General features: G+C 50.7%; 1 protein-coding gene across 3 annotated transcripts in view; it reads right to left on the bottom strand.

Annotated features, from left to right (window-relative positions):
• TBC1D2 (TBC1 domain family member 2) overlaps nucleotides 1–14024 on the bottom strand; it is a 50483-nt gene that overhangs the window by 18402 nt on the left and 18057 nt on the right. For 2 of the 3 annotated variants that reach the window (XM_036074159.2, XM_036074162.2), the window contains 3 exons: nucleotides 12070–12203; nucleotides 8425–8621; nucleotides 1053–1448 (listed from right to left, as the gene is read on the bottom strand). In XM_036074159.2, the coding sequence (XP_035930052.1) occupies nucleotides 1053–1448; nucleotides 8425–8621; nucleotides 12070–12203 (727 nt within the window). Of the gene's footprint in view, nucleotides 1–1052; nucleotides 1449–8424; nucleotides 8622–12069; nucleotides 12204–14024 lie in introns of those variants that run through there. The other variant, XM_036074163.2, reaches the window with a different exon arrangement.

Genomic DNA, 14024 nt, shown 5'->3' on the forward strand with positions numbered 1-14024 from the left:
GTAGGAGCTAGTAGGAGGCAGAGCCTGGGTCCAAACCTAGGCCTGACTTCACAGCTGGGGCAGCGGCCACTGTACCACACTGCCCATTGATCTTTCAAAAGCTTCTGGAGTTTTCTTTTTCTCCTTCTGCTTCCCCTCTTCAGCAGCAATGCTTTGGTCCTATGGCAAGGACGCTCCCCTGGTTATACATACATATGTATACATGTGCGGCTGCGCATGGCGGGGTTCAGGGCAGGACCGGCCCTGGTTATACAACTGCCTTTAAGGACAGTAGGGGTTATGAGCACCGATCCCCAGCTCAGGCCTTCAGGTGGCCCAGCAGCTCCTGTCACCACGGCAGGCATCACACACAAATTAAGTTCCTGCTCCCCGAGCCGCAATCGGTCTCCGGGAGGGCGCAGCCTCCCCAGGTGAGAGCCGCCGCCTGAGCCAGGGGGAAGCAGGGGCGGCGGCAGGAGGGAAGGCCCAAAGAAACTGGAAGGCAGCAGAGCAGACGCGAGTCAGAGAGCTCCAGCCCCCCAGCCCCTCCGCGCGCGGGCCCTTCTCAGCCTCAGCCTTCCTGCCCACAGTGGGGAGCACACACGTGATGGCCTCACAGGGCTGGTGGAGCATCAGATGAGATGATGCGAGCGGGGCACCCACGACAGTGGCCACCGGGCAGCACACAGTCTCACAGAGGAGCCGCGAGTCCTGCCGGCCCCACCTCACCTGGACTGCGTGCTGGGGAAGGCCACCAGGCACCTTGGGGCTCCCCAGGGCATCAGCATGGCACTTAGCTGGTCAGGCACTCAGGGGTTCTGACCTTGTCTTGTGCTCTTAAACCTCTAATAATCATCTAGAGATACCTTCCCTTTCCAGCCTAGGATATCATGAAAAGGTCAAATTGCACCGGACCTTCTGATTAAGACAGTGAGGAAGTGCATAGCAGTATTTCCACCAATATCAATTTCGGTATGAAGGTTTATCCCTGCTCTATCTAGGAAACCCTTAGGGTTGAGAGCAGTGCACCCATGTCCCCCAAGGGCCCAAGGCCTGCGGGGAGGGGCCCCTACCTTCAGGTGCTCCATCTTCTCCTGCTGGCTCAGGAAGTCCCTGTCGGCAGCCCCTGGGGGCCCAGGCGGCTGGGTAGGGAGATGCGTGAAGTCCTGGGTGACCTTCTCAGACAGCTTGCAGATGACCTGCTGTTTGGCCTGGTTCTTGTCCATGAGCAGCTGCACGTGCTGCCGCAGCTCCTGCGCCTGCTGTTCCTGCAGGCCGGCCGTCTGCACCAGGCTCTCCCGCTCCTGCTCCAGGGCCTCCACCCGCCTGCCCAGCTCTGCGATCTGCCGCACCTTGTGCCGCACCAGCTCCAGCCGGTCCTTGTCCTCGGCCGCTGCCAGGTATGCGCTGGACGCCCTCTTCTCCTGCTGGGCAGCCTCTAGCGCCTTGTGCAGGATCCTCACCAGCTCCTGGGGGAGGAAAGGAAGCACCTTGTGAACTCGGGGAAGGCCTGTGAGGTGCCAGGGACTTGGCATTTGCTACATTCACCAGCTCTCCTAACAGCCCTGAGGGGTGGCTAGTGTCATCCTCCGGGCTGGCTCATTTTCTCCAGCTGAAGACCACATTTCCCAGCCAGGCTAGCAGCGAGGGGTAGCCCAGTGACTATTCTGCCTAAACGGGATGTGAGAAATTATGTGGGTAGCTTCTGGGTCCTCCCTTTAAAACCACCACGCACACTGCCCTTCCTTCTGGCTGGGAGATGGCAAGAGCTGGAGCAGCCCCTCGGCTCATGAGCAGAAGTTGTATGATGAGGACAGCAGTTGCGTTACTAGCTCAGAACTGCTCACTGAACCTCTGGGTTCTTCCACGAGAAGGCAGGAGAGAAATAACTTCCAGATTGTTTTAGACCAGAGCACTCGGAGGCTTCTTTGTTACAGCAGCTGAGCCTGAACCCTGACTGATATGTGTCCATTTCAGAGATGGGAAAACTGAAGCCCCACAGAGTAGAGTGGAATTCAATCCCAAATCATCACAAGGCTGTGCTCGGTCAGTCATGAAGGCGGCCTGTGGCACACCAGCGTGGCCCTTCTCTCCGGCTCCTGTGGCAGACCTGACTCATGTCAATATTCCTCCCTGCTAAGCCTAGTGGAGTCCTCAGAATCCCAGATACAGCATCAAGTAGTTGATACGGATGGAGCTGGGAGAGCACCTGAGAGGAAATGCATGGGCAATCCTCAGGCTAAAGCACACACAGAGCCTCATGCTGTCCACTGTGCCCAGCCCCTCGGGCCACCAAGCAATGCCTGCAGGCCTGTGCAAGAAAGCAGAGAGAGCTCAGAAGCAACAGACTTCCATTTATTCCTTGGCAGGGGCACTGTATGCACATGGAGACTCTAGGTCTGCTTGGCTCTCCACGCCTTCAAGCCCCCAACCTCCCCAGGACCTGTCCTGTCCCAAAGCAGGGATGTGGGTTCACTTAAGGCCAGGATCAGAATATCAGAAGCCAGGCAGCCCAGCGGCCAGTCCCAAGTGAGCCTCAGACCTGGTAGGCAGGGACTCTGGTCCATTGCTCTGCTCCATGCCAGAGAATATGGTTTCCCAGAAACACATTACCTGTATCCACACCAAAGTATTCAACTAAATGAATCAGCTAGATAGGGATATTGCTAAGAATGATTCCATTTTGGAAGAGAACTGCTCCAAATCATGACCTTATCTGAGAAATTAATGGCAGGATCGAATTAGCATGCAACTTCTGAAACCTGGGGACCACAGACTGGCCCTCTTCTGGGTTCTCTCCCTTCCCTCCAGCCATCCAAACGTTATTAAGCCCCACTCAGTGCCAGGCCCTGGGCTGGGTGTCAGTGGCCCGGAGGGAGATCAGTCAAAGTTCTCACCTTCAAAAACCACCAAGGCTGGTGGGAACAAAAGTGAACTACTATAATGGAGTGATTTACTGCAAGAGGGAAGCAAGGGTATTGCTGGGGATACAGAGCAGAAAGCAATGAATTCTACCTGGGATGGAGGTGGGGGAAGACCAGTATATTCTACAGAAAGGCAGAACAGTTGAAGCTGATCCGTGAAGAATGAGGAGGGCCAGAGACGGTCAAGCAGTAGGTAGGAGATGAAGGCTAGAAGGGCTTTCCACGCGAGCTGAGTCAACAGCTCCAGCAAAGGCCCAGAGGAATGAAAGAACCTGTGTGGGGCTGTGGGCATTCTTGGGTGTGGCTGGAAGGTGGGGTGAGGAGGTGGTTGCGAACCAAACTGGAATGTTTGGAATGAACTAGCTTCTCAGGCTCTGCTGAGAGAGATCACCATTCCTGTGGCTCCAGGATAACTGAGAAGCTGAGACCATTTTCTGGTTTGGCGGAGATTTGGAGAGGACCCTGGTAAGTGCCTGGGCGAATTAACCAGCAGACACCACTGTTCAGGCTCTCCTGAGGCCCAGCATCAGGCAGGTATCTTTCCCCCAACTTTGGCAGAGTCAACTCTGAAGCCCATTCCATTACATCCAGCTGCCTCCTCCCCCTTCCTACTTCCCGCCCAGGAGGCTCTCCTCCCACCCCAGAATCCCAGCTGCAGAATGAGACAGGGAGAAAGGAAGCAGGGAAGGGACGGAGTCAGGGCAGGAAGCACGAGATGAGGAGTGCGAATGGACCTCGGATTCAGAAAACCCGGTGGCTGGCAGGCCCGGGGAGACCACCTGGTCAGGCAGGTCACTTGCTGTCACAGGAGGACACTGAAGCCCAAGAAAGGAGAAGGAAGAGGACTAAAAGGAGCTGGTGGATCCCCACAGGTGGGAAAACCTGCCACAACAGAGGACTCCCAATCCTAATCTGGGGCCCTCCACTTCTCCATGATGTGTAGTTAACAGATTTTGCACTGAAACACTTCTTTCCATTTTTTTAAAAATAGAAACAACCCAAGTTCATAGCAGCATCATTCACAACACCCAAGAGATGGGACCAACCCACATGTCCCCTGACGGTGAATGGATAAGCAGAATGTGGCATATACACACGATGGAATATTATTCAGCCTGAAAAAGGAAGGAAGTCCTGTTACATGCTACAACATGGGTGAGCCTGAGGACATCAGGTCACAACAAATGCACATACACACCATCTAGAAATATTAAAAACCAAAAGGGAAGCTGCTCGGGGCCTTACTATACATGATGGCATGTCCCTGAGCACCGCCACCACCAGCAAGAGCGTGGGGACTCCTCCTCGTCTGGTCGCACCTCAGCGCCCTCGTCCCGCCCTCAAGGAGGGATGCCCGGGGTGTTGCCAATTCCCACAACTATAAGCAATGCTTTAGGACTCATTCTTAGAAACAGAAGAGCTGATCTAGTGGTACTTCTAATATTCCTTAATCAAATCATTGTTTGGCCCATTTCAGACTTTAACTGGCCACACGTTATCATTTTATTAAAAAATATTTTTTATTGAAGTATAGTTGATTATCTAAAAATTTAAAAGCCAACAAACCATCTTTTAAAAATTAATCCTTTCCCTTATTAAAGAGTTGATACTTGCATCACTCACTCAAATCAAGGTGGACGGGCCCAGTGTTGCTGGGGAAAGAGCACCGGACTCTCAGTCCAGCAGCCCGGCCCCTGACCCCTCGGAGGCTGGGCGCCAGCAGGTGCAGGTGAAGGAGCGCTGGTTCTGGAGACCTAGAGGCCTTGCTTGCCATTCCAGGTCCATGAGGGTGTTTCTAATGACAGTGTTTTAGAAAAGTGAACTTCGGCTTTGTCATAGATGAAATGGAGATCATGCTCCCTACTCCTGGCACAGGCACTTCAAGGATGAGAGAGGAAGTCTGGCAAGTGCCCCTCCCCAAGCGGAAACAGCCAGGGCCCCTCTCCACCCTCCCTCTGTGCACTCTGAAGTCTTTGTACTCCGTACTCTGGATAAGGGGAGCGTATGTTGAGGTCTCTGGCTAGGGTTCTAGTGAAGTAAGAGGCTGCACTTTGCCCCCAACGAGTTTCCTCAACAAATTACCCTGAGCGAGCTAAGTTGGCCCCAGAAAGGGCCTGGGAGGAGTTCATCATTCCCAGCAGTCAACAGATGGCCAACATCACGACAAACACGGGCTTCCATCTGCCAGAGCAGACAGCCTTCAGGCTGGGTGCAATTTTGTCAACTCTGAGAGCCTGAGTCACCCAGCCAAGCAGCCATCTGGTGCTATCCCCAGGAGTCCAAATCTCCTGGGGGACCAGCATGCTGCAAGGGCCTGGGACAGATAATGGCTCAATGGGGACTGGAGTGGTCCTATGGTTTAATATGACACCAGACATGAGTGCATTTGTATTTTCTGAAAAGCAGTTATGTGCCCATGTCTGATGCTGGGCCGTACTGGGAGACCACAGAGGAGGCGGTGAGGCTGGGATGAATCCTGGACCTGGGCCTCAGTCCTGGCTCTTCCAGCTGTGTGACCTCAGGGCAGGCCCCCACCATCTCTGAGCTCCTTGAGCATGGCAGTGAAAAGGGCAGAAGCTCTAGAAGCAGACAGACCAGAGTCTTAAACTGGTCTTGGCTCCTGGGAGACCCTGGGCATGCAGAATCTCTCAGAGCCTCAGTTTGCTCCTCAAGAAAAGAGGGCTGGTAACTGTTGTAAGGATTAGTGATAATGCATGGAAAGCCTGAGCACACAGCTAGGGCCACCCCTAACACCAGTTATGTATGCTCTTATCTGTTCTTCCCCACCTGACAGCAGGGACCCAGTGTACCTCTGTGCCCTCCACAGCATCCGACAGAGTTTGAGATACAAATTCTTCAAGGATCATTAACGCTATTGGCAATGACCACCCAGGTGGCTGAGCCAGGACAAGACCTCCCAGTTCCCATGTCCTCCTGCAGCCTCAGGCAGAAAGAAAGTACCTTCCACTGAAGAGATACAGGAAGGCATCTTGTAGATGTGGGCCCAGGGAAGTCCGGGAGACTGTCTGCCCAGCTGAGGAACTGGACTCGGAGGGTCTCAGATGGACAGTTAGTGTCCTCCAATCAGCATTTCTGCACATCTGGGACACCACTGGGCACCCCAAGCTTTTGCAGGCCTCCTCTGTCCTACCTCTGGGCCAAGAGTCAATCTTCTCTCCCTCCCCTCTTTGGTTTTGGTATCTGGGCTGGAGGTAAAACGCCAGAGTTGGTAGGGCTGGGGCTCCCCCTGCCTAATGTGGGATGAAGACTTGACCTCTGCCCATCGCTGCTATGCCACTCATTTCTTGGAGACCCTCATGGGCACCCATCTGTCTTCCTAGAGCCCTTCAGAGGATCATGCCATTCCTTGTAAAGCTGGAAGGAATCAACGAGAAGGGCAGGGAATGCCATGATAGCAGCCAAAGCCTGCATCTGGCGGGCGGCTGCTGCATGCCAGGCACTGGGCTTTATGCATCCGGACACAGACCTCTGCAGTAAGCACTGCTATAACTCCAGGGACAGGAGGAAGCTGAGGCTTTAGGGGTTAAGAAACTTCCTCAGGGCCAGAACTGCGGACGGCACCTTCCACTTTAAGGCCTGTGCTCCGAGATGCCCACCAGACAAAAGCACACTTGTGAGATGGGCTGGACAGCACGCACAGCACTCATCTGGTGAGGCAAAAGTGGGACCGCAGGCCTTCCTCTCCTCCTGACTATCGGTCCCAGGCCAGGCCAAGCTTTGCTGGGAAGTGAACCAGTAAGAAAGTCCAGGTTCTGTAATGCTTGGACAACTTCCTCCTGCCATTTTCACTCTGACCGCAGGGAAGCTGTCAGCGGCCTGGGGAGCCCTGACTGGTCTCCACGAGCTTGCCTTCATTTATTGAGGATGCCACATCCTCCAGGGCGGCACAGCCACTGGGGGCAAACCTCAAGGAAATCTCGGTCTCCCGGGCCTCTCTCCTTCATTGGACAACTCCCGACACCTTGGAAGCAAAGGCCAAGCCCAGGGAGGCTGCCCAGGTTTCCTAGAAAGAAGGGGAAGGTGAGGTCAAAGGAGAGGCAGTGTTCACATCCAGCTTGCTTTTCCTGGCCAGGTGGGGTCTGGGCCTTACGCTGTACTGGTCCAGGGATCGGGGAGGTACTCCAGCCCAGCCGGATGCCCCCTGGGCTCTCAGGAGCACCAGCAGCTCCACCGCAGGATGGGAAGATGACCAAAGAAAAAGAAGCTGGGCTGCTAAGTGGCAGCAGAGGGGACTTCACACGCTGTAATGCTGTACATGGGTGTCGGGGTGTTTACCACCTGTCTCTGCGGTGACATGCAAGCCTCTGCAGGGGCAGGGCCCGTGTCTCTTCCCACTGTTCCCAGCGCCTAGAATACTGCGTGCACACCACAGGCCCTCGACAAAGACCTGGTGAATACACAACTGAAGTGCGAACCTATGAACGAATGAGCTTCCTCCTTGGAGGACTCTAATCACGAGCTGCTTCATTAAATGTATGCCCTGACCTGCCAGGACAGAAGTCTCCCCTAATATCTGCTTAAGGGCAAGAAAGGCAGAGAAGGGGCAAAACTCGGTAGGGAGAGCATTTTTCTGGACTGTCTTCAAAAACAGAGCAGCAGAAAGGACAAGAAATGTAGAGGAGGGAGATTATTCAGAAGTACATAGAGCTGGGAAATAAAGCAGGAAAAGACTGAGGGCAGCCAAACCTCAAACATGAAGATTTGGGCCTTCCCCTCAGAGGAAAAGAAGCCTGGGTTCTCAGTGGGGCCCACCCCTGGGGGCCCCACCACGTACCACCCTTGGGATTTTCAGTAACAACTGTGCTAGTTTAACTACTTTTATTGTGCCCAGGGTTGCAGTCCCCCTCACCTCCCTGCCATGTGATTCTCACTACTTCACAAAGTTGCCCCAAAAAAGCGAACATGATTTATTCCCTGGCTTGTAGGATTTGGGGATGATTTTAATGCCTGTGTATGTATGTGATCTGTGTTCTACAATGACCATGTCACTCTTTTTTTTAACCGCTATAATTAACTTCTCTATTAAGGCTAAATCTTCCTCGTCACTATCCCCTGTTGGGCCTGGCTGAGCCCCAGAGCTACAACAGACCTGCCTGCTTTCTCTGTCCTGTGATAGTCCTTCAGCGATCTGCACCGTTACCAGCTGCCGGTTCCTTTGGGGGTCCCTCCCAGGACCCTGCATCCAGATCCCCCTCCTCCAAATGCTGCCTCTCTTCAGTGTGGGGTGAGGCCAGGCACAGTCTTCTAGGAGGAGTCCAAGAGCAATACAAAGTAGGTTCCAGAGATCCTGCCCTGGAAGGCCTTCCGTCACCCAGGCTGAGCGTCCACATGGCCCTTAGTAACCAACAGCACAGCATTTCCCACCACCACCAGTTTGGCTCTTAAGGACCGAGACTGGCACATGCCTGGCCGGGCTAATGTAGCATGTCTAACTTGTTCAGAGGCTCCAGGCCCAGAGGGGTGCACTGGAGCTTGGGGCCTCTGTGGGGCCAGAGCTCACCTTCTGAGACTTTAACTCCTTGGTGAGCGTCAGAACCTGCTGCTCCAAGGCCAGAACCTTTTCCTGGGCAGTTCGGGTCCATGTGAGTCCTTCAGCAAAGAACGGAAAGGTGTTGTTCTGGTGCTTGGCTTTCTGAATGAGATTGGCAGCCAGAGAGGACTTGGGTGTAGACTTTGGAGAATCCGCTGGATATTTCCCTGCTCAAAAGGAGGAACACAGAGGTTATGATCAGTGGCCTCAGTGGTACTCAAAACTGAGCTTGCTGCAGAAGCACTGAAGGGCCCAGTAAAATGCAGACTGTGGTACCCTACTCCCAGAGCTTCTCATTAACAGGTCTGGGACGGGGCTTGAGAATTTGCATTTCTAAAACTTTCCTAGGTGATGCTGCATCATACTTTGAGAGCCCTTGAGCTATATAAACGTTATTTACACTGTACCAGCTGGGTCCCTCAGCCCATCCTCTGACGTGTGCCTGTCCCCCACTCTCGGATCCCCACCTGTATGGGCTATCTCACATCACACCGCTGCTGTGTGCCAGGGGCTATCTCAGGCACAAGCCCTGGCAGGATGTCTTGTTTCTTATTTAAGGATCCCATCTCTACCCTCTGGGCAATTTTCAAAGTACAGAGATCTGTCCATAGGCAGGAGTATGGAATATCTGTATTCTGCATTCTTGCCCCAGAGAGTAAGTCAGACTCTCATTGGATTCTTATTACAAGCTAAGTTAGGGCACACATTTCCCACAGTTGACTGCCTCCAGGCTGCACAGTCCTATTTCCTCTAGAGCCAGGGTCAACAACCACGGGTCCACAGGCCAAATCCAGCCCACAGCCTGCTTCTGTAAATAAAGTTTTATTGGAACACGGCCACATTTGTTTGTACATTATCTGTGCTGCTTTCACTCCACAAGGGCAGAGTTGAGGACTGGCAGCAGAGACCATATGTCCCACAATGCCTCCAACATTTACTATCTGGCTCTATAGAAAACATTTGCCAACCATTACTGAATTTCTTATTTTGTTTTATTTTTATTTTATTTTTTCTTAAATCAAATTCAACATCACAGTCACTCACCCACCCCCGATGCCTTGTCTTGCCCTGCCCCAAGCCTATACTTTAGGGATCTGCCATCAGCCTGCATCCAGGGACATTTTAATGGCCTGATTATATAGTCAAAAGACCTTGAGAATCTTGTCTACATGGTACATACACATCATGCCTATTATAAGGTACCAGCAGAAGAAATTTTTCTCAATGCTCTGTGCCAGAAAAGGCTTTGCTTTTTCTAAGAAAACATGTGTTTATTCTTACAGATACTGGAAATAATCTACCACTTGCATTTCCCTCTTTGCCTTGGCTACTGAGAAGCTCAGAGCTGCATCTGCTGCCCACTCTTAGCTATTCTATAGGATCTTATCTTGGTCTTATCTAAATTTCCTAGCCCAAATTACTCATTTACTTTCCCCTGATATGTATTTTATTTTATTTATTTTTTTAAAGATTTTATTTATTTATTTGACAGAGAGAGACACAGTGAGAGAGGGAACACAAGCAGGGGGAGTGGGAGAGGGAGAAGCAGGCTTCCTGCCGAGCAGGGAGCCCGATGTGGGACTCGATCCCAGGACCCTGGGATCATGACCTGAGCCGAAGGCAGACGCTTAACGACTGAGCCACCCAGGCGCCCCCCTGGTATGTATTTTAATAAGCTATCCCCAATCCTTTTGGGACTAGGGTGTTAAAAAAATAAGGACGTGGTATGGAATCCCAGGTGAGGGGACAGGCAGGACTTAGAGGATGAGTAGAATAATTTAGCATGCTTCTTCTGGGGCCAGCCAAACCATCTAGAATGGATAAGAAACTACTCTACTAGGAATCAGAACTTCCCTGGCCTTGTTGAATACAAGAACAGAATGGTTTTGTCCTAGACTTAAAAGAAATTCAGTTGCACTGGGTATAAACCCAACCGCAGAGCTCAAAGGACAGCAATGCTTCTTTCTCTTTCTTGCCGTGGGGTATAGAAGAGCAGGGGGCACTCCATGTAGCCCTGCTGCCCTCTGATAACACTACTCTCCACTGAACCTGACGGCAGGCAAGGTAGGGATCACTGTACCCATTTCACAGTTGGTGAAGACGAGGCCTAGGAGAGTGGTTTTCCATCAGTGCTGTAGGACTTCATGGGGGTGCCACAGGGCTGACTGGGACGGGAAGACGGTAGGAGGAGCCGAGGGGAGTCCAGACTCCCATCCCCTGCCTCAAGTCTGCTTTGATATGCACGGTATATTAGATTTTATTTACGGGGGTCAAAGTGTCATGGCAATAAAAAGGTTGTGTGAAAAATCACTGCTTTAGAAAATGAGTCTTTTCTAAAGCCTTGGCCTGAACCCTAGTTCCTAGTTCCACACCCCCGTGTGGCAATGAGCCAGTCACTCCACTTTTCTATCCTCGGTTCCCTGATTTAGTAAATGAGACCAACGGAAGCTACTGCTCAGGTTTTTGGAAGGGTCAAAGAGGTTAAATCAGGTGAAGTGCTTGGAACACATAAAAGAAACTTGAAAAGATTCTGTTCGGTGACAGGAGCAGTCCTAAAGGACCAGATATTGCAGATTCCATCTATATGAACTATCCAGAACAGGCAAATCCACAGAGACAGAAAGTCGAACAGTGGTTGCCTAGAGCTGGAGGGATGCGAGGTTTCTTTCTGGGATAATGAGCATGTTCTAAAATTGGTTATGGTGAATTGTATATTTCAAATGGGTGAATTGTTCGGTATGTGAATTATATCTTAATAAAACTGTTACCAAAAGGAAAAAAGTGCTTAGAGTAGCCGTGACACAAAGTAACTGCTATATAAGAGTGCTGGTTCCATTACTACTGATTCGATGGGGTACTGAGCCCTTCGCGCATTGTTCACTGTGATCTGCGGGGACTCGCCGGGCACTGTTCCAAAGGGGTGCTCTTTCTGGAGCCACTTCTATACAGTCGAGGGGTCCTCCCGGCTAGAAGACCCCACGGTGCTGCCTCAGCCAGTTTTCTTCCAACTGTTTCCAGATTACAAAATGTCCTAAGGGCACCCATACCAATTTCCAAAAAAAAAAAAAAAAAAAAGTCCATCCCCCCACCAATGTTGTGGGCCACTCACATTTAGTGAAACAGTAAAGTTCTATGGAATAGCTGGATGGACACCTAAAGGTCACTTGCTCTGCTTCTTCAGGCAGATCTGATTTTAATCACCCCAGGGCGGCATTTTTATATCTTTTCCTTATAAATTAAAAAAAAAAGTAAGAAAGAAAAAGTGAGATATATTTTCTTTTATTACTTCAGGAGTCATTGCTAAGAGCATCAGTTTGGGAAGACGAGAAAGAATTACTGGTGAGGATGGTGGTGATGGTTGAACACCACTGTGAACGTGCTTCATGCCACTGAATTGTGCACTTACAGTTGGTTAAAATGGTAAATTTCAAATGTATTTTACCACAATAATATTAGTAAAAAAAGGAGCCATTGCTACTAGACCCATAGAAACCAGGAGGAGTGACCTGGAGAGTTTCAGGTTAGAAACAAAAAGCATAAATGCTGATCTCTGGGGAGGATAAAGAGGGCACTCACTTGGTCTCTGAGGACAGCCCAAACCCAAGCAGAGCTCACCTGGGGCGCCGGGGTCAGAGGATAGGGGCTGCTCTGTCCTCCAAGATTCCGCGCTCAGTGGAGGATCTTCCCCTGGAGATCGGTGGCCTGTTCCTTGGGGCTGCCTGTTGCCCCGAATATTGTACATTTTGTTTCTGAAAGGAAAACAGGAGCATGAGGTTGCCCTCCTGCCCCTCGGCTCTCCCTGCTGCCACTGCTGGGGCTCAGGCCACTTCCTCACCCCCAGCCATGCCCCGAGCAGTCTGCCGGACTCCAGGCTCCCTGCAAGATGCATCCCACCTGAGCCACTCCCCACCCCCTCACCCTCTCCTTTTCATTTTCCCTCGTACTTACCACCTTTCACACATGCTATTGCTAATAAACAATACAAGCTTGATTCCCCTGCCCCCAGCCCCACTGCTGGAGTGTACGTTCTTTTTTTTTTTTTAAATATTTTATTTATTTATTTGACAGAGAGAGAGGGGACAAGCAGGGGGAGTGGTAGGCAGAGGGGCAGGGAGAAGCAGGCTCCCCACTGAGCAGGGAGCCTGACATAGGTCTCGATCTCAGGACCCTGGGATCATGACCTGAGCTGAAGGCAGATGCTTAACGAACTGAGCCACCCAGGCGCCCCTTGGAGTGTAAGTTCTCTTGAGTGCAGGGATATTTGCCTGTTTTGTTCACCAAAATACTCTGAATGTGTAGCACGGCACCTGCAACATAGAGGGCACTTACAGTATATGTGCTGAACGAAGGCTGAGTGGACTTGCCAAACTAACTTTCCTGAAACCTTCATCTGGTTTTGTATCTACTTGGCTCAAAAATCATTGGTGCCTCCCTACTTCTGCTGAGGAAAGCTCCAAACCCTGGATCCTTCTCCCTTTGCTTCCGTTGCCCATTCAGATCTGTTTTCCTTGAGGCCTTCACTAATCAGCTCATGGCCTCCAAGGAGCTTACTGAACTTTGTCAATGGGCTACCCTTTGACCAAGTACTTGTCTAGGCTGAATAATGGTATCGTTTCTTCAAGAGCTGGGCACTAACCTGCCTTGCATGCCTGTTGGCCCCTGGCACTGGGCCACACATGCCCAGAGTGCAGGCTCATTATATGTTGGGTTTGTAGGAAGGAACTAGGTAGCACCAAAGGCTGGCTTAGGACCACAGACCACAGAGAAATTCATAATGAGTTGGATGAAAGGACAAGGAAAAGTTTATTTTCCCTTTGCAAAGAGATAAAAGTAGACATATTCCAGAATTAATTATGAGGAAGAGAAGATGATTAAAGGAGTTCACTAGGTCAGTGTTTTTCAAACTGCAGGTTGTGAACCATTGGTAGGTTGTAAAATCAGTTTAGTATCATGACCAGAACTTATTTCATTATTTAAAATATTTATTTATTTATTTATTTTAGAGTGAGAGTGCGCACACATACAAGCAGGAGGGGCAGAGGGAGAGGGAGAGAGAATCTCAAGCAGACCCCATGCTGAGTGCGGAGCTCACGACCTGAGCTGAAACCAAGAGTCAGACGCTTAACCTACTGCGCCACCCAGGTGCCCTGTGACCTGCATTTAAAATATGGAATGGATGCACCAAAACCCATAAGATACCTAGGAATAATAATAAATAATAATAACCAAAGAGGCAAAGGGTCTGTACTCTAAAAACTACAGAACACTTATGAAAGAAATTGAGGAAGACACAAAGAGATGGAAAAACATTCCATGCTCATGGATTGGAAGAACAAATATTGTGAAAATGTCTATGCTACCCAGAGCAATTTACACATTCAATCAATCCATATCAAAATACCATTGACATTTTTCACAGAGCTAGAACAAGTAATCCTAAAATTTGTATGGAACCAGAAAAAATCCTGAATAGCCAGAGGAATGTTGAAAAAGAAAACCAAAGCTGGTGGCATCACAATGCCGGACTTCAAGCTCTATTACAAAGCTGTCATCATCAAGACAGTATGGTA

Source organism: Halichoerus grypus, chromosome 14 (genome assembly GCF_964656455.1).
Source record: "Halichoerus grypus chromosome 14, mHalGry1.hap1.1, whole genome shotgun sequence".
NCBI lineage: Eukaryota > Metazoa > Chordata > Mammalia > Carnivora > Phocidae > Halichoerus > Halichoerus grypus.